At 44.2% G+C, this 23,116-nt stretch overlaps 1 protein-coding gene across 1 annotated transcript in view; it reads left to right on the forward strand.

The window, feature by feature from the left end:
- The first annotated feature begins 1,060 nt into the window (after positions 1-1,060).
- SGCD (sarcoglycan delta) overlaps positions 1,061-23,116 on the forward strand; it is a 131,768-nt gene continuing 109,712 nt past the window's right edge. Inside the window, exon 1 of the mRNA XM_009493647.2 lies at positions 1,061-1,246. Coding sequence (XP_009491922.1) covers positions 1,061-1,246 — 186 coding nt within the window. The remainder of the gene's footprint in view (positions 1,247-23,116) is intronic.

Here is a 23,116-nt window from a genome sequence, read left to right on the forward strand (position 1 = left end):
CTGGGGGTAGCCCATGGAAGTGGCTTTCCGCACCCCAAATGTGAAGGGCAAGAAGGTGAATACTTTCATTGATGTGGCACGAAATGCCTCCACAATCACAACCCCGTGTGTGTGCAGCCGTTCACACGCAACCGTTGTGCGGTGGCTGCATTCCAGACCCCCGTCCCAGCCGGTTGCAGTGCCATTTAAAAGCACCCCTCTCTTTCCATCCACGGTGGGGGCAGCCAGAGCCCTGACTGCCCGGAGCCAGCTGGGCACTGGGGTGTAGGAGTGGGGATGGTGCTCACCACGGGGAACTGTAAAGCAAATTCTTCCCGGGGATGCTGGCACACTGCTTTCCTCAGCATCAGCTTTCCTTCCTTCCCTCTTGCCTTGGTTTTGGCCCCCGGTGTTGTCCCAGCATGCTATGACTACCCAGGGTATCAGAGTCCTTGTTAAACCAGCATAGATATTTGGGGATAATTTGTTAGGAATGTGGCAGCTGGAGAACCTTGTGCTTCAGGTTTACTTGGTTAAGAAAGACTGGGGTGCAGGAAGGGATAAAAACAAACATTTCCCCTTTGCCTTCTTCCTTTGGCTGGAAGGTATGATTTTGTTTGAGGTGATTTTTTTTTTTTTTCTTTTTTTAAAATTAAAGCCTCTGAGAAGTAATATTGCATCTTCAAACTGCTGAACTCAACTGCTTTTACCAAACGCATGCAAAATTTTCCCCTCAGGATCCTTAGAGGCCCTGGAGTGCCTGCCTTGCAAAACCTGGGGCGGTGAACAGAGTCACTCGAGAGTGATCTCCATAGGATACCTTTAGACAGTGTGCTTACGTGTATTTATAAATATATATTCACATGTAACACATAAAATTTTCTTTTGGTATGTTGCTGCATACAGTAAGCAGAAAGAAAAATAATGCAGAACTGAGATATTGAAAGAGACGCTGCCCAGCTGGTAAACTCTGAAAAGAAAAAAACCAAAACCCTCTAAGAGCCACACACACAAGCAGTTCTTATCGTCGGCTTTCTCCTGCCGCTTAATACACGTGGTTATTTCTTTGTGATCATTTCAGATGCCTCAGGAACAGTACGCGCACCGGAGCACCATGCAGACCTCGGAAGGACCCCAGGTATACAAAGTGGGGATTTATGGCTGGAGGAAGAGATGCCTCTATTTCTTTGTGCTGCTCCTAATGATTTTAATCCTGGTGAACCTTGCTATGACCATCTGGATTCTGAAGGTTATGAACTTCACAATTGTAAGTAGGGGTTACCCTGAAAAGTCTGGGAAGATGAGGGAGGGTGATGGTCTTTCCTTTGAGCATGAATTCAGATACAGCTTTGATAACAGGGTATTTTAGTTGCTATGGGTAGCCGTTATTACAGGGAGGAACAAATTTACCCAATGATCTTTTTCTGCTGGAGATGTCTGCAGTATTGCCAAGCTGAGGAGTCAGCTCGGCGTTGCAAATCATGTTCCTCCTACCTGCTATGTATATACATGTATATATGTAAGCAATATACACTACCCTCCCCCAGTTTTGTGTTATAAAGTGTTTTAAAATTAATGAAATGGGGTATTTTGAAATGGGGTGTGGGGATGGGTTTGAGACTTTCTCTTACACTTTTTCTGCTTTTCTCCATGACTGGGAAGTGGAGAAACTTGCATTTGCCTTTTTCTTAGGGAAAATTCGATGCGGTTCCAGAAGCTTCATGAAGAAAAATAAAATTTCCAGAGTGGCTCTCTGGGGGTGGTATTAGGTGGAGCATATCTTTATCCTCGTGCTGTGGTTGGTGCACGTCAGTCCTGCCAGCAGCACTCCCTTGCTGCACAGACCCCCTGGCCAGGCTTAGCTTTCCACGAGCCCCTAGAGAAATGTTGGGCAGCCGTACTGGGAGTTCGGTTGCACTGGGGCAGGTGGTGCCTTCTGGGTATGGAACTCTGTGCGTCACTTGAACTCTGTTCAGACTCTTTTTGAGAGGTGCCTTGACCTTGAATTGCCTTTTTACAGGATGAGCTTCACCTCTCCTGCTCAAACACGCTGAAAGTCAGGACGTGATGAACCAGTCATGCCCCACTGCCAGGGCTGGTGAGCCTTTATGTATGGCAGGTCCTAGTTTTTCAGTAGATAATTTGGCCAAGCAGAATGCAAATGAAATGTTTGGTCCCCTCTTCTTCAAAGCAGTCATTGCCATCTTGGTCAGATGGAGTTATTTGAGTCTTCAGGAGAAACTAAGTTTGGGGCTTTAATCCTGGATTTACTTCATGAGAGAGCTGTAAGGCTAAATTCCCCTAGACCACTTTCAGGGACATCCCAGCTGCTGATGTGAGCAGTGTGTCTGAAGTCTCCCAGCTTTTCTTTCTCTGCTTTGGTCTTGTGAAGCCCTGAACAGCTGTGTCCAACATTATGTCATTAATGGGCCATGAGAAGTTGAATAAACAATCTTTGACTTACAGTATCCAGCAGACAAAATGCTGTGTCAGGGGAACGTGTAGCATTCATTTTCTCTAACCAGGATGCTGTCAAGGTGTGCAGAAGATTGCGATGCATGTGTGCTTAGGGAGCAAGCAATTATAAAGCAGTAATCCACAAAAAGCTCCTGCGAGTGGGTGAAGAGTGAGCCAAACTAGAGCAATTAATGCTTAACCAGACCAGTTATTTAATCTTGGGAAATTGATGCCATTTCAATATATATTTTGTGCTGAATTGTGGTCTTTAGATTAATGTAGTTGAAAAGTAGATATTTCTGAGGTAATGGAAGACTTGGTCATATGCTGATCATACAGGCAGTGGTATGGGTATCAGCCCAAGCACAAAATAATTTCAGATTCCCACTTTTCAGGAATGCAATTTTATTTCTTTAGAATAACATAACCTCGGTATGTCAGTCCCATGCTTTCTGCTATTTGGTGGTGGTCAGTCTACTCTCTGCAAGCTGCTTTGGAAGCCAGGCGAACTTCTCTGGTCCTTTCTCCCTCACAGCCTGCTCCTGATGCATTGCATTTTGCAGGCCATCTCCAGAGGGGTCATCTCCTAGGGATACAGAAACCTCCCCCTTCCAGCAGCTATCTCCGCCCCACTAGGATGTAACACTGGCTTTTTTGGGGATGCACTGATCTTCAAGCGCTTGTCTGATTCAGTTTCCTTAAATAGTCACTTACCCTCTGTGACTCTCTGGGGATTAGTCCAGGGTAAAGTATATTTGTATATGGTTTTAGTTAATTCATATCTTCTAATGTTAGTAGACAATGAACAGCATTTGGTGATAAAAACACAGATGGTAGCACTGAATCCTGCAGCAGGAACTGCTTTATAGTTATAGGCATGGCCACACGAGTCAGGGTGTGCGTCTCTGACACAGCCAATTGGAAAGAAATATAAGAACAGGGCATTTAAAACGTGATCCTTGCCCTGGTATGCACCCATTCATCTCCTCATCTCCTGCTGCTCCTACAGCCTCGCCAGCTGCTTTGGATCCTGCTCTGCAATCCCTCCTGCACCATTCCCTGAGGCTGAGAAAACCACTTTGCTAAGTGAATTTTTAGAGGCAGACTTTTATCTCTAAATAACAAATGTAGGAAAATTCTCAAATGAGGAGATGCAAATATGGAAAAATCTTTAATTTGTTCTTGCTCTGATAAGAGGAACTGAGAGTCCTTCTGGGGCAGGGGAAGATTCGAGTACTCAGTAAGCAATAGCTGCTGCTTAGCAGGTCTGAGTTACCCCAGTGCTTGCAGAGCAAAAAAGAAGGGGAAAGTTTGTAGTTCTGTTCTTGTGGAAAATGCAGTATTTCCAGTATCTTCCCACCCCTGAGCTCTCCTCCCAGAACCTGAGTCTGTTCAACTCCACAGGACAGTCCTGGCACTTACCGGAATTTAATGAGTGCTCATTATAACCAATAAGTGCTCACAGTATTTTAATGAGCACAGAAACCTGCTCAAGAAAACTCAGGGGTGTTTTAAATGCTGATAATAGGGAGTGGAGAAGGTAGGAGAAGATGAAGCAAGACAATCTTGCGGAAAAAAAAACCTGCCTTCACATGCACATCGTAGCAGTACCCATCCACTCCACTTCCGCATCACACCCTGAACTCCCTTTCTCTCCCCTCTGCGTGCCCCACTGGCTCGTGCTCCAGGAGACAACTCCTGTAAAATCAAGCCGTAAGCTTCCAATTCATAGCTTTTAATAAGCCAGGTGTCACTAATTTATTCTAGGTTTTGCTTTCATCTGAACGTTCAAGGCTTAAACAAGTTTATGTGTGGCTATTGCTTTTTACAGGAGGCTGTCAAAGCAGTGTCACATTATCACGGGGCCAGTTGGTTGCTGTCTAGTCTATCCTCTGGCACAGTCATTCAGTTCTCATGTAGTATTTGATCCTCGATTTGTTTTAAATGCCTTTATCAGGCACAGGCTGTATGAAAAACAGGCCTGGAGGGGACCTCAAATATCATCTACCTGTCCCACAGCTGGTTCCCATAGCTAGGTCCATTTATCCAGTTCATTTACATCAGCGCTACGCTGCTCTGGGACTGTGGGAACATCTGTGAAGGTTGCTACCTCTAAACCTTGCTTCGATCTTTAGCCAAACCACGGAATGAATCTGGACCAAAGCCACCAATTTTGGTTGACACCCAAATGCACCCTGAAGGTGGCCTAACCTAACTGAGGTAGAAACCACCATCGAGCACGCAACTTTCTGATGATATATAGGAAAAGGGAGCTCCACTTTGTTCAGATCTTAGAATCATAGAATCATAGAATCATCTAGGTTGGAAAAGACCTTTAAGATCATCCAGTCCAACCATTAACCTACACTACCAAGCCCACTCTAGACTAATCAAGGGTAGACCAGACTAAACCATATCCCGAAGTGCCACATCTACCCGTTTTTTAAACGCCTCCAGGGATGGGGACTCCACCACCTCTCTGGGCAGCCTGTTCCAATGCCTGACCACCCTTTCCATAAAGAAATTTTTCCTAATTTCCAGTCTAAACCTCCCCTGGCGCAGCTTAAGCCCATTTCCTCTTGTCCTATCGCTAGCTACTTGGGAGAAGAGACCAACACCCAACTCACTACAACCTCCTTTCAGGTAGCTGTAAAGAGCAATAAGGTCTCCCCTCAGCCTCCTCTTTTCCAGGCTAAACAACCCCAGATCTACCAATCTTGGACAAGCCTGGTAGAAATACATGGTTTGCACATATTGGGTTTGTGGGGAAAAAAAAAGCCCCTAATGCCTGCGGGCTGTGTATGTGACTCAGCCTCTCAGTCTGCAGGTCCAGCACAGGCTTGGGCTGTATCCTGCTGTCACGCCTGCGTGGTGGAGGGCTCAACCTCGAGCTGTGCAGAGCTCAGCTGAGGCTGGCACAGCCCCCGCAAGGGTTTGGACGTGCCTATCTAATTACAAGGCTGGAACCAGAGCTCTTAACAACCTTCCTCTTTATGGTCCACCTGCATTAGCATGCAGTGATGTAGCTCTTTAGCAGTAAGATCGCCCGTGACTGTGTACGTAAGCACATGCATCTTTTATGCTGTATGCCTATGATGTGCTGGGGATCTCTATTTCGGCTATTACTAGTGAGCTTAAGCTGTTTTTTAAAAGCTTCCTGTTGTATTAGTTTCTGAATATTACAACAAAAGATGTGCTTACATAAACACAGCAAACCAATATTCTTACTTTAAACATTACAAGGCTCAGAAGGTTCAGGTAATGGGCAATGACAGTGCATTGATCTGTGTCATGGTTTAACCCCAGCCAGCAACCAAGCACCCCCCAGCCGCTCGCTCGCCCGCTCCCCCCCAGTGGGATGGGGGAGAGAATCAGAAGGGTAAAAGTGAGAAAACTCGTGGGTTGAGATAAAGACACTTTAATAAGTAAAGCAAAAGCCATGCACACAAGCAAAGCAAAACAAGGCCTTCATTCACTGCTTCCTATTGGCAGGCAGGTGTTCAGCCATCTCCAGGGAAGCAGGGCTCCATCACGCGTCATGGTGACTGGGGAAGACAAACGCCATCACTCCAAATGTCTCCCCCTTCTTTCTCTTTCCCCTAGCTTTACGTGCTGAGCATGATGCTAGATGGTATGGAATACCCCTTGGGTCAGCTGGGGTCAGCTGTCCCAGCTGTGTCCTCTCCCAACTTCTCATGCACCCCCAGCCTGCTCGCTGGTGTGTAGGCACGGCTCAGCGACACCTAAAACATCCCTGTGTTATCAACAGTTTCCAGCACAAATCCCAAACATAGCCCTGTACTAGCTACTATGAAGAACATTAACTCTATCCCAGCCAAAGCCAGCACAACCTCTTTCCACAAGGTTAACATACAATGCCTTGTATTTTAAACAGTGTTAGGAGTCTAAAGCATTACCCGTTAGTACCCCTTTATTGCCTCCTAGGCAGCAGGAAGACCTCTAAACAGCAGAGCCAAAAACTGTGTCCTGTTGTGGTTGCATTTGAATGGCAAATGTCCACCTACTTGTCTGCCCATCAAACCACCAAGGATCCTTTGCTTTTCCTTTGCCCTTCCCTGGTGTTTGTATCCATGGCTGCCTGTTTGCATGGTTTGGATTGTGCGCTCTTTGGGACAGAGGCTCTTTGCATATGGCATCCTGTAGTCCTATATATTGGCAGGTTCTACTAGGCCGTAAGAAATAATAAATAATATTTTTCCCCTAGTCAGTCACCTTTCAAAGCTTGAAATTCTTGGAGAACTGTCTTCTAAGAATCATCCAAAATGAAGGCTCCAGAATAGGCTTTGTAAGGAAAATATTCTGCAACTTTGGTATTCAGGAGGCCCTTCATGAGCCGAAGTTAACATCTTCCTCCAAGCCAGGAGAGCGTGTATTACTTCCAGATCTGTGCAAATCCATGCAGACTGCTTGTGCCTTCTATGTGTGCACCTTTGCGGAAGTGCAGTGGATAAAGGGGCAGGTAATGACCCACCTCGTTCCATCTTCCTTAGGATGCAGAGAAGGGGCAATCTTCCCTTCCTGGCCTGGTCGGGCTGAGGTTGGGGTGCTCCCTAACCGCAGCACGTGCAAACTCTGTTCTCCTTCCAGAATCATGCAAGGTTTTTTGAAGGTTTGGATCCTTTAGCATGAGGTTCAACCATATTTTATGATTTCAATTGAACAGGAAAAAAATACTGTGATTGTTCAGATTTTTCCTTTTTTTTTGCTGCAGGCTGCGTTAGTATGTTTTAGCATCGTTGAATGAAATGTTAGCAATTTAGAGAGACAAAATGCTGCTGTAGGTGGCACAAATGCTAAACATTATTATCTTTCTGTATTAAAAGTTGATAAGAAAAATGAGCTTTTAAAGTTTGGTTATGAACAGTTATTTCCAATACAATTACTCCCTCTTGTGTGTAAACTACCTGCCACATTTTAATTACAGGAAAACAGTAGGGTAATAACACAGGAGTAAAGATGGATTAGAGTTAGGAAAACTCATGGCCCTAACAGGCAGGATTCTTTTATTAAGGATTTAAAGGAATTGGCTTTGTTCTACATTTTTTTAAAACTAAGAATTGCCTCAGAAGAAAATGACTGTGCAGTTTATATTCCTTTTTCATGATTTCTCTGGGGTCTCTTTAGGTGCAATGGTAAGGCCAACATGGGAAAGAAATCTGATCTGCTTTTCAGCTTCTGCTTTGTCGTGCCGCTGTAATCAGTCAGCTAAAATTGTTTAGAGTTAGAATTAATATTACTATATCCTTATTGAGGAAAGAGTGAAGTTCTTTTTTTCAATCTCTTTCCCTCACACACACACGCATAGAAAATTGTGCACTTTTCCATCCTAATTCATGTTGCTCTATTTATAAAACAAGTAATTGTTTTGAGACTGCTTGCATGACCCAACAGCTCTGTGTATTTCCCTTCTTTCCTCATTCACATGGACTGCATTTTCTGATATAAAGATGTTAATCGTATAGAGGTCTGACAACACCAGCAATACTGTGACTGACTGTACTATTAAAAAGTTTCTGTGAAACCCTTATCCCCTGGAATTTAGTAGGAATCTTGACGTTGACACCAGTGGATCAACCCCTTCACCGTAATGCTTTTTATTTGCAGGTTTTTTACAGTAAATTCTAATTTCCTCCTGGATTGAGGAAAAAATGTTATGCTTTTCTTTTACTCTTCTTAGAGATCTGAATTTCATTCCTAGAAAGTTTCTGTTTCTGTATGAAAAGCAATTGGGATTACTTACCTTTTTTAAGATACATATAGTACTTTATGTGCCTTCACTCGTTTGGAGCTTAGAATAATGTAGTCACTTTTAATAAGCTATTGCATGATATTATTACAACTTTGGCCCCTTCATTGTTGCATCCTCCAGAGTGTCAAGCCTTTGGTACTGATGACTTGCTGAGTTACAATGCATCAGGTTTTTCTAGTGCTACACCTCTGGAAACTAAGTTTCTGATAATATTTCATTTTTATTATCCTAATACCACATTTTCTCAGCCAGCATAGGCATATAAGGCCTTTATCTTCCTTGTTACCAAAAAGTGATGAAAGGACCCCATATTTTTACCTCACTGTCTCTATTCTCTGCTGAACCATTGCATTTTTTGGAGGCTGCCATGGCATTGGATATGCTTACAGATATGTCGTGGGAGCAAAGGAAGTAGTGAAATAGTAAGTCTTGCAGTAGTACGCCTAAACCAAACTGGATATGCTGCACTGCAGTCATTTAGGTTTTTCTTCGACTATTGCACAAGGCAGCCTATGGTGTACAGAGTGTTACAATGGCAGATGGTCCTTTTCCCTCAAATATTTTGGGTTGGGTTTCGTCAAGAACTGAGACTTACGTCTTACTTCCATCTCGATGGAAAAGCTTCCAGCTCTCACTTCTCAATTGTTTCTAAGCTACCATTCATACTCAAGGCATCTGAACAGAAGTACATGTCCAGGAGATGGGAATATCTCAAACGTATTTAGTTTCTTTATTTTTCAGAGGCAGAAGAAAGCAATCTCATTTATTAGTATCCCTGCTGAGGAGGAAGCTGCTGCATAAGCTCTGTACTTACTACTCACCAGGAATAAGAGATATTATAAATGTCCCCATACCAGAAAAAAGCTTTTATTGGTGCTGTTTTCCTACCAGACACCTGAGAATTTAGCCCTGAAATCCAGATACTCAGCACTAACTCTTGGTTAGTACTACTACCGATTTGAAGGAGGCTGTCGGAAACTCAGCAACACCCCTCTCCTCATACTTGCAGTTCGGTGCATACATAGAGGCAAAACATCATCTGGCAGATTTGCTGTATGGGCCACGCTGTCGAGCCTCAATAGCCAGTCTCCTGCATATCTTCACAGCAGGAAAATATATTGCTGCATTAAAAATAAATTACGGCTTTGTTTGGCCCCTCCAAGAACGGAGGGACCAAAATAGATGGAGAAGGGAGGAGAGTAGCAGGGATTTGGGTGGTTTGTGATGTGAGGTCAAGCATTTGGTCTCTGGAAAAACGCTTCATTTCAAGGCGTTTCTGCATGTGAACGGTGTCGCATCTGCTGGTGCCCCAAATCCCCCCTGTGCTGCGGGGACTGCGATGGGAAGCGTTACCAGACTGGGAGGAGCTGCTCCGCGGTGCGATAGCAGCAGGGCCCAGCGCACAGCGAGGAGGGCATGGGTGGGCTACGTGAGGGGGGGAGTCATAAACTCTTGATCCCAGATCCTGCCTTCTGCCACCTCCCTCCAGAGGGGATTGTTCTCGGCTTCTCTTTCATCTGAAGAAGTAAGATATTTCACATTAACATTCGTCTCAGTGCCAACAAAAGATCTTCAGACTAGCAGTTCTGAAGCAGAGAGAGATTTGTCTCTTAGAGAACATGTAAAAGGTATTATTATAAATGTGCGAAAGAACAAAAACAAGCTCGCTGCTAAAATGCCGATAATCAGTTAGTCCTCTGAATAGCTTACAATCTGATCCCTCCCCATATTCTCACAGTACAGTAGGAGAAATGATTTAATTTGGGAATCCACACAGAAATGATGTGCCAAGCTGAGCCATAGAGCACGTTTTCCACTGCTTCTTCTCTTGTGCCTTGCACTTTTTTTGCTTCTGAGCTTTCTGACATCCCTCCTGAATTCTGCATGGCAGAGAGCAACAATCTTCTCAGCTTTGAAAACCTAGCAGCCATTGCTATAACAAAAATATAATTCTTCTGAAGCACGTCTTCTGCATGGTTGCCGAAGGCTAAGGTGCTGCTTGGAGTAGCCTCCATGCGTCTTTCAGCTTGTCCTGGAACTGCAAAGCCATCAGCTTTTCAGAAAGCTGCTTCTTAAAATGTTTCTTGGTGTTTGCTCCTGAACCCGTGCTGGTTTGCATCTTGGGTTGTAGCATAATCCGTGGAAAGGGGATAGAGGAGGTGCTCTCTTAAACTGTCAATGACTGTGCAAGTGCAAAGTACTGAGCAAGAGCAACCTTCACCTTCTTTGGGTGAAGCCCCAGCTTGTGGGCTAACTGCCGCCCATTAGCTGTGATAAGCTTGTGTTTGGCTAAACAAAAGGAGTAAGGAAAAAGTGGCTTATTCTCTCTGCAGTTGTATGCATTTACTTTATGTACCTTCTGTAATTGTCAGAACCTGCTCTAAAGACTGACAGTTTTGAGGACAGAATTACAGACCTTGTGTTGTGTGGAGTCTGTCTTTCCCCACCCCTCCTGCAGACGCTACCATACCTGATTTGATAGATGTGTTTAAAATACTTGCTGCCATTTCATGTGCCTGTTCTTCCAGAGCTCTGCTATGGAGATGAGCTTGAATATCCCATTTGAATTCATCATAGCTTGCATTTTAGTTCTGGTCATTTCCACTTTAATTACATCTTCCCCATTACCCATCCTGCCTTTGCTGCCGTGGTCAACAGTAAGATGGACCGAGGTAATTATTTGTATTGAGGCCCGAGTTTCTATGGGACTACACTCCAGTGCACTTGCATGAAGGACAACCTGCTAACACTGAAATGATGTGGTTGCAGACAGATTTATAGAAGAGGAATAGATTTACGCAGGTAGTTCAGCCTTGACCTCTTGAGTTCTCATTACTTCGCGTCCGCCCAGCACTACTGCCCACCTCTTTCCTTTTTAAATGAGATCCAGTAACTAATAGTGAAATTATGGCAATCCGCTATATGAAATTTGTGATTATTTGCATTTAATTAAAGGCTTCTCTTGAGAAAATGAAGGGTGGCTTAACCTCGGAGAAGCCTCTACATCTCCAGTAATTGCTTCTAATTGAAGTCTTTAGAGTTTCCACCCCACCACAGGAAAAGAAAAAAAACCCTTAAACCTGAAAAGTTTGCTCCCACACATGGGGTCCCTGAAAATTATTTTATCCTTATGCAATTAAGGTGACTGAGGGTCCTCATAAATGATTCCTCAGTGTGGGTTAACCGGTTAAAATTAAAGTTTAATTACTCAAAAGCCTGGCTTGTGGTGTGTTTGTGAGAAGCCCAAGGGCACAGTCCGTCCTCCCGAACTGGCCGTGCCGTGTGACGGTGTCCCACGCGGATGGGCGCAGGGGGTGCAGGTGCACGTGTCTTGCCTAAGTCATCCTGGTGGTTTCATCTCCATCACAGGTTTCTGGTTTTGTACAGTTCTTGTTGACTTCCAGGGGTATTTTGGTGAGTCTAGGAAAAGATTACAAGCCTTTTGACTTAGTGTGTCCTGCGAAGCACGGCAGAGGGTCTCTGCCAGGTCCAGGTGTGCGGGGCTGAGCACAGGCACTGCCTCTGGCTTGGAAGCATCTCCCTGCTCCTGCACCTGCGCAGCGCTCCAAGGCCACAGGCTTAGTCTTTCTTGCTGCAAGAAGTGGATCTTTCTCATGGCAAACTGTTTATAGTTTGGTAGTTGGTGTCGACATGGGAGTATGGGCTTGGGCAACCTTTTCTAGGATGCTTGCCAGCGCCCTGCCCTGGTAATTCTGGTGCATGGAGTGCGTTCCCCTCAAGCAGGCATGACATTTTGCAAACCACCCGTCTGTGGCACGGGCGTTAGGAACCAGTCCTGCTCCTCTCGCTGAGGGGCTGCGGTGCCCATTCGGTGCCGAGAGGTGAGCTGTGGCCGGAGGGGTCTGATGGGAGCCTGTGGGTGCCGTGTCTGGGGAGGAGCGCAGCACCTCGCTTCAAAGCCAACGCTTCAAGCGTGCAGCACTTCAATTACACATTCTGCCTAATTACGACTATCAGCGTTTCCACGCCGCTTCTGGCAGCACGGTCGCTGTGATTGCACCCTTCGGCTCTATTAAAATCCCTCCTTGCATTACAGATCTGAAAACAGGCATGACAAAAATAAAAGCGTATGTTGTAGCAGCAGACCTGGCCATTTTCTGTTTATTCTCTCTGCTGAAGATACAATGTGTTGAAAAACATGAGAGCGTTCTGCCTTCCTGTGTTCTTACATTGTTCATTAATGCCTCATATCACACAAGTCAGCGGGAATATGCGTCTGATTTCTGCTTTTTATTGTCTTGAAGGTTCTCTTTAATGTACGCTGAAACACATAAAATGTCTAGATGGACTGAAATCTTTCAAAGTGACCTCTTAGAGGGCTACAGGTGAGTCCGAAATGGAAATGTCATTGTTTGTCAGCAGTAGATTTGTCATATTTTTTGAAGTTGCAGCTACAGTTAAATACGTGAAAACATGTGTGACCTGCATCTGTTATTTCTTAGCAAGCAAACATGCTTGGCAAAGTGCACCTCTTCATTTTAGGAAAAAGAAAAAAAAGTACTTTAGTTCTGTATGCAGAGCCCTGAAATAACTTGTATTTCGTGTAGGTGCAAGTCATATAGATGTGTAGGTGCTGATTTTGATTCAGATTATTTAGTAGGGTGGTATTGTTTCTGACAACAAATATTTAATCTTTCAAAATGACATTAAAGAATTTTGTTCTGGGAAACTAGGAAATCAGATGCCTTCTACAGTCTTTACTTCCCTTGCACACTAGAAAGGGCATTCCTGCTAGTTTTATATTTGTGCATGCAAACCACTTCTGAATAAAGCACGCACTTAGAGAGAGAGAGGTCATCAGCAGAGACTGACAGAAGGTTTGCAGCAAAGCCTTGGATCTTGTGCAGGGGAGGAACCTTAGCCTGAGCAGCTCATGCCTGGGTTATAGGAAGATTGGGTGGATCTCAGCAATTCTGCTGCGGTTTTACAGTAAACTGCATTGTCTGGAAGGGAGAACGATTCAGTTCACCAGCAGGTATGGATTATAAGGCAGATCTCATCTTTATTTGAAGTTACCTGTCAAGACCTATTGACCAAAGATATTTGTCTTTATTAGTGTTATAAATGATTCAGTCTCATATGTTGCCCAAGAAAAACCCTGTATGTTAGAAGGCAGATGTGTTTAATTCCTTTCTTCTTTCCAGTGGAGCTACATTTATTGCCATTGCACCCTTCTTCTAATAGGAAGCTTTTCTAAAGAACAGTTTGCCTTGTCAGTCCTCTTTTCTTTGAGCTGAGAATGAGGAGCTTTTACATATTCAGGGCTGAAAAAACAATTCTCTGTACGGGGACACTGAGGCCAGTAAGAGACCCCGGTGCCCCTGTTATGCTTGCGGTGTCGGGAGCCCTGCGAGGCAGCAGAAGCCGGGGCATCCTGTGCTCCGTCGCCCATGGGAGCAACGCCGTGGTCGTGTTTTCCATCTTCCCAGGTACCAGCCAGAGCAACTCGCTGTGACTCATAAGAAATTTGCACTCACCAAAATGGAAGGCATTAAAATACTCCTGAACAGGAGCAGTCTGCATGAGGGAAGGGCTTTACGCTTTGGGGGAAAATCTGTTCTGCAGGTGAGGTCAGAGCCTGGGAATGCAAAGGCAGTTAATTCCCTTTTCCCTGGAGAGTATGCTAAATAAACATGGAGTAGCCAGTCGTTTGATGGATGACTCGGTTCTCCTCTTACAGGGGTGTAAATCCATGGCATCGCTTCTGTTGCACAGTTATAAATGAGAGAAGAACAGACTGGGAGCGTATGCTCCAGAAGGCAGGCTGCGAAGGAAAGGGTTTTAAACTTTGAAATATAGACAGTATCTGGGTAATTGCAAAGAGTGTGTCCTGGTTTTGTGGGGGTTTTGTTTTGGTGGTTCCCCCCCCCCCCCCAGGGAACAGAAGAGACTGTTGCTTTGGGTTGGTAGTAATCTAGAGGGTGACAAGTTTAAGGGATTTCACTCACCTATTAAGTTTGTTGTTTCAAAACAAATACATAGATGTTGTGAGAATATATGCAGTACAAAACACAGACAGGGACCCAAGAGAGCTCTGTGGACAGAAATAGCTGGCAACAACTACAAATCTGTTCTTCGAAGTCTTACAGAAGCAGGCTCCCAGCTTTGGCAACATGGCACAGGAGGCTGAAATGGTGGACAATTATACATGAACCCCAGTAAATGAGAGTGAACTAATCTGTTGTGTTCAATTCTTTCTTTCCTTTTACTCGTTTCATGTTTTCCTGTTCTTAAAATTGATCCATTCAATTGTGAAGTTAAATGGCTAAATTCACTGCTTAGTCACAATTATCACTGGTGTTCGTATTGGATGAACTGGCTGAAATGCTTACCAAAAACAAGGGTAGAGAGATGATGAGAGTCATGGTGGGGAAATGACCACCATTCATCCAAAATATTTTCAGAAACAGCACCAGGAAGGGAATACACCGCTCCAATCTGCAGTTCTTTTTTTCATTTTAAAGGTCTCTAATGAGCCATGTGTGCAATACATTTCACCCTGGGAAATCCCACTGAAATCTGGCACTTGGATTTCATTTCTTGTGCTGCTATATTTAGAGCAGAAAGCAGATCTCCCAGTGTGACTCCTTCTGGCTTATAGAAGCCCTGTGAATTGTCTTAGTAATACACACTAATCAGTTACCAAAGCTGCCAGCCCCCCGTGAAAATCCTTTAAAACGATAAAAAGTGGAAGCGGAGCAGTTGCCGGTACTTTCAGGCTGCAGTCACGCGGCAGTAGCCGGTTGTCGTGTCTGTGCCGTGGGGATGAGGGACGGATGACCTCGATGGACATGGTGTGGTCTTTGTTACTGCGCCTGTTGCTCGATCACTGGTTTTCTGTGCCTTCTTCCTTATCCTAGGGATAAGGAGTCTGATCAGAGGTGTCTCTGTTGAGTTTTAATGAGTAAATAAGAGTTTTTAAAAAATTGCAGTCGATGGTATTCTCAGAGCATACCCATTCCTTCCTCACTGTCCATCCATGTGCGCTAGTAGAAGTAACAGGAGGTCTGATGTATTTATTATTAATAAGTTCCCATCTTTCTTGGCCTTAGTTCCATTAAAAATCATTCACAGCCATGCCAAGTCAGGCACTGAACATCATCTTGTTATAATCAAAGGCATGAACCTTCCTTTTCAATACAATATTTTTCCTGTGCTGACACCTGCCAGCCCAGCTGTACCCAGATTTCTGCGGTTGAAGCGCCAGGATGGTCCGTGCCTTGTGTTAAAGAAATGCTGTAGCATGGATGTTTAAATTATGCGGAGGGGAAAGAGGTAATACACATCACTGTTTGCAGTGTAATGTGAGAATATGGCATTTTTATATTCAGGTATTTTGAGATGTGTTTCAGCTATTTCATTCCCTTTCCATGCTGTCTGTATAGGAAAAAAGTCTTTAAAACTTAGAGCAATGAAATCACTATGGCTTGGTAGAAATGACATTCAAAATCTACTAAATTAAGCAGAGAACATGTCCATCCTAGCAGCTTTTTGTTATCTTTCACAGTTCTTCGATAGGTATGTAGTTTTCTGTAATCACTCAGAAAGATGGCTGGATATTTTTTCTATTACAATTTGAAGGTCTTAAACCTTTTCTGGCTTACCTTAGCTATTTTTCATGTTTATATACAACAGTATAATGCATCAGCATTTTTATATGTTTCCCATATAAAAATGAGCCATGCTTATAAAGGCTGTCAGACTTTCTATTCCACAGAATAACTGGAGCATCGCTGTAAGTTGACACCAGCCTAAAAATCATATACAGATGCTGAAATGTCTTATTTTATGGCCCTGTTGCTATTTAATAGCTAAGCTGTGCCCTTTTCTTAATTTACTGTTGCTATCCAGAAGTACATTAGTGTTGGGGGATGCTGCTGCAGAGGTCCCAGGGTAGCTCTGCTGCTTTCGTGGGTGCCCTGAAGTCAGTGAAGCCACACGTTGGCTAAGGAACTGGCCAAGCTGCGATAATTAACTGGTGAGTTAGAAATGGTAAGGAGACCAGTCTACAGTGCTTTAACCTTCTTTCAGCAAGTTTCTCCTACCAGGGTCTGGAATAGAAAATGATTACTTTTCATGCTCTCCTCTGTATTTAGCCTCAGGAGGTTTCTGATAGGTTTTGGCTATTAAAGACAGCAGTAAATGCCTAGCTGGAAGCTATCTGGCATTCATAACCTTAAGCTATTTAGGAAATCAGAAAAGCTGAATGGATTTTTTTCCTTTTTTTTTTTTTTTCTTAAGAGAATAGCTACAAGAGCAGAAGGCGCTGCCTGCCTTTCAGGTGAATTCCACTCAGGATGATAAATGGTGTCTGAACTGAACCAAAATGTTCCTAATGGCCTTAGTCAAAAGGCCTATTACAGGATGTCTAACTCACTTAAATTCCTTTCTGCTTTAAATTGTTAATGATTAAGTATTTTAGGGCTAAAGTGATATGCACTTAAAGGGCACTTTGCTTTAAGGTTAGCCAAACTTAAAAATGAACACCTGAACTGAGGTATACAGACTTGCATGAGTGACCTTCTGCTGGCAGTGGTATCAGGATATTATCTCTACAGGTGAGTAATTTTGTGGGGATATTTGCAGGACACCAGGAAGGTTTATGGAACAGGAAGTGGAGGAACGTTTTTGGAGCAGAGAGAAACAGCCGCTTTGGCTTGCCCTTGTGGTTTTTAAATCACACTTCTGATATTGGAGAGAGGAAGTTTATTTGTCTTTCATTACGACATTTGGAGAAGTAAACCATATGGTGACATAAAGGAGGTTTTCCCAAAGGAATGGCTGGTAAGTTGTAAGTCACCAGTCCTGTACTGACTTATGCAGTTACTTGCTTTTAAGCATGGTTTTGCAGCAATGAAGGTGCTAAATCTGTCTAGTAGTCACAAAGATTTGGACTCCTGTCCAGTTCTGTGCTGCCGCCTGCCCTGCTGCTGACCTGTGAGCGATGCCACACACTTACCTGTACGGGTGTGCAAATAAGTAGTAGATACATGTTCAGCATCATCAGCTGTAGGAGCTTCTCAATTTCTTAGATTTTTAATCGTAGAATCACAGAATCATTTAGGTTGGAAAAGACCTTTAAGATCATCGAGTCCAACCGTAAACCTAATGTATCCTGACAGTGAATCACAGGAAATTCCAAGTCACTTCACGTAGTATTGGCACTTACAGAACCTGCGTAACTGCAGCAGCCATGTTCATGTGGATATTAATGCCTACAGGTCCAGTTTTGCTTTCGTTAGGCTAATGGATGAGTTTATTGGACTTGAGGTTTGCCTTCTAAGCCTTTTCCATGAGTGTCATCAGTATGCTGATTCAGCAATTACGCACACTGTCTTCTGCTCAAGCAAAATCGGGTGTGACCTTAAGATCCAGTATCTGTGATCAGGCTCACACACATCTTCCTTCAGCTGGGGCATTGATTCAGGACAGCAAGCAGCACACACACGTGCAGACACTGAGCAGAAGTATCAGGATTGGCCCCATAATAAAACATATGCGCATGCCTGACATATGCACATAGAAGTGGGTAAGCTTGCAGAGCAAGCTGAAAGAGCATGTTTTCCAAAATCTAAATTGTTCCTTGTGGTGTACAGACAGATTCCAGGCATCTAGGACCATAACACTGCCATCGTCTGTCATTTTTATTGCAGAATAAAGGATGTATTCTTTATAAATATCAAAATACCCCATTTCATTTGTTTTTTCCCCTCTTGATGATGCAGCTCCCCACTGGGGATTTTAAGCAAACCTTGTTCTCAGCTTGTTTGGGACGCTATTAATATGAATTCCTGGCCCGGTGCACTGCAAACGTCTGGCTCCTTCAGAAGGGTTCTGTTCCCCACTGTGTCGCTTCCCCTTTGATATCAGATGAGTCAGCAGGTCTTTAATTGCTGTTCCTCTTAGCTGGGAGTGCTCTCATTCAATATATTAAATATTTGATTGCCCTAGCTTTCCAGATAGAGCAGGGCACACATTTGGATGAACAAACTCTCGATGCAAAACCTGTTGCCCCTCCAGACGGCAAGCTTGGGAGCTCAGCCCGGGGCCGTGTCTGGGAAGTGTTGCCTGGAGCCCATGGGGGCTGTGGGGAGCCATGCAGGCCAGGTGGCTCAGGCTGCTGGGAGGCAATTTTGGATGGCAGCAGCCGTGCTCAGGAAGACTTGCTGCGGGAGGTTCTGCAAATCGCCTGGGAGGCCCCTGCGTGGCCAGGAGGCAAGCAAGTGTGGCAGTGCGCTGTGCTCTCGGCTGCTCCCAGGACTCCTTTTTGCTCTTTTTTAAAGAAGCAATGTAGACATACCCGCTGGGGAAACTCCTGTGCTTGGTGGATTGTGGAGTGTGCCTTCAGGGACTCAGTAAGATGGGACATTATAGCCAATAAAATTACCTTCTTGTAACTTTCCTGAATATTATGTATGCATTTCATACTCAGTGAGCTGAAATAAGGGCACTTTTTATAGCACCTTCCAAGTATTTTAAATGCATGCGTTGTGTAGGGACAATCTCTTGTGTCTTGCATAAGAAAGCCTGGCTTCCAGGTAAGGCTGTTATTGGCACTGCCACTGGGCAGAGTTGGGTCTTCAGCCTTAGGAGTGGCTCCCTGAGAGGAGAAATCCAGTTCAGCATTCACAAACATGCAGTACCTGCCCACAGAAAGCTGGGACTTGCTGGCTGTAAATGCCTCCGCACTTTGGGGAGGTACCCCTCCACATGATGCTGTGTAGGAGCGTGCAGACTCTCACATCATGGCAAAACGTGAACATCCTGAGGATCGTTAGCAACGTAGGTTTGAGGCAGTAGCTGCAATGCGGTCTGTGGAGGAGAATATTGCAAATGTACCTCTCTGCATCTGCCTCTGGGCTTCATACTCCTCTGAAATCTCACTGCCTCTGTGTTTCTAGTGGAGCATGGAGTCGTATTAGGAGTAGTGCATAGAGGAACATAGAGGGCAGTGCGCACTTAGCACACACATTCAGTCACTTTGCTTGTGGGTGGCACTGAGAAGAAAGAGCTTGATCAGAATAATGGGGAAAGGATGAGCCCTACGGCCTCACTTTGTTAATCTTACTAGCCTGCTCCTAATGTAAGAGAAGCTGTTGTAATGCACACGCTCAAGCAATGGCATGAAAAAAAATCACAGAAGTTTCCCTCCCACTGAGTCAAAGAGAAGCAATCTCACTCCCACCAAAAGGAAGAAATAAATGTAGCTGCTATTAGAGCAAAGCAGTGAACACCAGAACTATCATTTTGTAGAACAGATCCCTTTAGATTAAGAAAAATAGGTGCAGAATAAAATTCTGTCCTGAAGCGAACTTGGCAGTACTGCAGAAGTGAGATGGAGGAACCCTATGAATAGATAAGTGGTGTTTTCCCACATTATTCAAAGTGCCCACTTGCTGAACAAGTGGAGCAGAAAGTTCTCAGTGGATGAGGAATGGGGAGAGAACAGTCCATCCGCGTGGAGCCTTGACTTCCGCCAGGCCATTAATATCAGGGATGTTTATGACCTTCCAGTCAAGCAAGGGAGAATAACTCATCAGCAGTCAGGTTCAATCCAGCTAATGTTTCCAAGATTAAATGCATACTTGCAGACCGGATCCAATTGCCAATTTTATGGTGAACCCTTTTTGTCGTTACAATTTTCAGCGTTTGGGCCACTGCAAGTTTCAAGCTCCCTGGCATAAGTTACGGTGCTGTATGCAAAGAGAAAGCTGTCAAGAAATGTAGGAGAGCTTGAAAGTCTTCCTTTGCTCTGAACAATGCAGCAAATTCATGCTACAATGCCTTGTGAAAGCCATCCTTCATTTCATTATCTGGATTTAGCAGATGCCCTCAACGTGAGACAGTTGCCCTTGTGTCCCTTCAGCCACGTACAGCTCTCCGGGAGCTCAAAACCAGTGGACTGGCCCGGACTACGTTATGCAACTGGTGGGGGCAGCTGATTAGTGAGGAAGACACTATGTGGCCTTCGGGGACAAGATTGGCCATTGTTGCCCCATGGCACTGCAAGGCTTTATTTTTCAAAGTATGATACTCACAGATTTGGCCAGTATCTTCATGGATGGAAACCAGTTGATGGTCCAGTCCTGTGCAAGGTAACTGAGCGCACAGGAAAGCTTAGTGACTGGCCAGCTTTAAGCACAGGCCAAAGCTACAGGCTTTTACAGCAGTAATACACACTGTGTTCTTGCTTGGAAAATCAGGGAAAGAGTCTGCCACTGTACACAAACATCTTGGCTCTCAAGAGTGGATTTGTAATGAAGGTGGGCTTCCAATCACCTACTCAGTGCCCATGTCGGGGAAGATTTCCATAGAGCCAGTTTATCTGTCTCCTGTTGATAAAAATAATTGGAATTATTGGACCTTCAAGGCTGTGGAGAAAGTAATGGATGACCAGCTGCACTTCAAATGAAAAAGTAATCTGTGGAATAATTACTGCCAGTCAACCCAAGCCTAGCTGTGAAATATTAATGGGTTGCTTGATCAGTCTATGCAGAGCGCTCAGTCATCCTCCTAGAGAGCAGCACAAACCCAGCAAATGGCTCAGGATTTGTGGTCAGCCAGATTATTGACAGGGGCAGAATAAGATGTTCTAATGTGGTATTTGCTATAAGCAAGTAACAGTTATTGGGTCCTAATGGAAGACTTTTTCTTAATATTTATAAGTTCGCAGATGATCTGTCTTACGCTTCTCCAAGCACCCACCATCTCATGGTGGACAAGCAGTGTCAGCCTTGTGCTCTGCAGATCTGTGCACAGTGCTGCTGTAAGACTCTGCAGCATGTGACAGTCTTGGAGAAAAAAAAAACATTGAACAGAGGGCTTTCTATATTTAACACTAACCCGTGTGCCTTAGAAAATGTTTGAACAGAATGTATAGAGCTCGGAAAGACTGCAAGAAGTGAGCTGCCACCCTGATCCAGCAAAGGACTGCACTTCAGGCGTGTGAACAGTCCCGTTTGCTTCAGAGAGACTTTGCATAAGCTTAAACACTTTGTGAGATTGAAGTCTACTGAGTAGGAGTTCATAAATGAAAAGAGAAAGCTCTGCACCAGATTTCTCTTCCTAAGCCCTTGAACTTAATGGAAGTTCAGCTTCAAAACGGGTAGCCAACCAGGCAACGAACACAGGCAGCTTTGATTAGAAATGCTGCAAAGTTTTGATCATGCCATGAGATATGGGCCTCATGCTGCATTTGTTAATGGGAATGATCGTTTCTTTGGTGTCTTCTCTGTCTGCCCCCTGGTCCCTGCAGAGCTGTGCATCTCAGTCTCCATCCTCCCACGTTGCCTGGATGTGGGAACAGGACAGTGCCAAACCTTGGAGAAACATCTGGTTTGTCTCTGAAGGGGATTTCAGGTTTGTGATTGGGGTCTGCCTTCGCTATATGTTGCAGAGAAGGAGGCAAATCTGAGCAAGAAACAGGATCTGCAGGAAACTAGCGGGTGTGAGGGAAAGCTCTTCCTGATTTTATGCGAAGATCAAGTAGTGAATGGAGGAAGTAGACCAGACCAAAACCATGACATGTCCTCCGTTGTTTCTGTCTGCCCTACAGTCAGGGAGAAAACATCCCCTGCATAACACGAAGGACTGTGACTGATTGGCCTTCGTGGACTTTGTGGGCACAGACGGTTCTTTCTTTGCACAGTGCCAGAGCAGGATGTACGTCCGTAATACATGAACACTAAGCAGAGAGAGACAATAAGGTGTCAAAACCTATGTCCCCAAGATGGGTGTGGGGAACTGTTTCTGTTATTGATCTATTTTGATGTCTAATCGCAAGGAGGAGGGGAGTTCCTTAGTGTCTTCTGAATAACCAAGAGAGAGAATTAGGATCCTTCAGAAAATAATTCAGGGCACCTAAGTTAGGCTTCTGCACTGAACAGCACTTGGAGAAATGTCTCTAGCCAACTAATTTAAGCACATAAATTAGATCCTAAATTTAGTTAGTGTGAATATTCCCAGTACATCAACTTCAGAAACTTCTTTTTAAAACTAGGAAATTCCAAGCTCAAAGCTGACTCTTCTCACTGCAAGAGTTGAAGGACTTGGATCTCTGTAGTCACCCTGTACAGCTTTGAATTTGGGTGATTTTTGACTCCCTGAGAAGCAAGTGGCCCAGCCATCACAAAGGATAGCGCTGGGGTTCCCCTTCTCCCTGCAGCTCTGCAGCTGTGTAACCTCACATCATTTCTCTGGCCCTTTTTCCTCCTTCCTAATCCCTTGCAGATTGCCATTACGAGATTTTTTTGGAAGGGATGACTTTTGTATAATAACGTGCATTATTATGATTAGGTTTGTAATTTTACATTTATATATATCATAGCAAACCTAGGCTCAGATTTCAGCATTAACCAGTAGTCTCCAGCCTCACTAGTCCATTTGGTTGAATATGGAACAAGTAGTACAATACAGACAACTTTGCTGTTCTGGGCAACGTGGGCTAGAGAAGCAGTCTTCCAGTGTCTGCAGGCAATGTCAGAAAGCCTGCTGAGCCACATATTTGAGATGACTGCTCTAGGTATTATTGCATTATAAATAGCAGCTAATAATAGTAGCATAACAGCAAGGTTCTCAGCTGATGTAAATTGGAAACTGTAATTCCGTAGAAGTTAATGGAGCTCAACTGTTTTACACTAGTTGGCTGTCTGGCCCCTAGCAAATGATTCTAAATCTGATAGAATTAAAAGAGATTCAAAGCTCCCTCATATAAGAGAATATTAAACCCTATCTTTGCTGTCAGACTTTTGCATGGCTGTCAGGCTTTGTAGCTGGGGCTTTAAGATCCTGTTTTAAGTTCTTAATTTTATTATTTGATATTTTTTCACTTCTCTCTCTTTGATTTTGTTTAGTTAGTTAAATCTTTACTTTGCAAAAAGAAGAATTAGA

Source organism: Pelecanus crispus, chromosome 8 (genome assembly GCF_030463565.1).
Source record: "Pelecanus crispus isolate bPelCri1 chromosome 8, bPelCri1.pri, whole genome shotgun sequence".
NCBI lineage: Eukaryota > Metazoa > Chordata > Aves > Pelecaniformes > Pelecanidae > Pelecanus > Pelecanus crispus.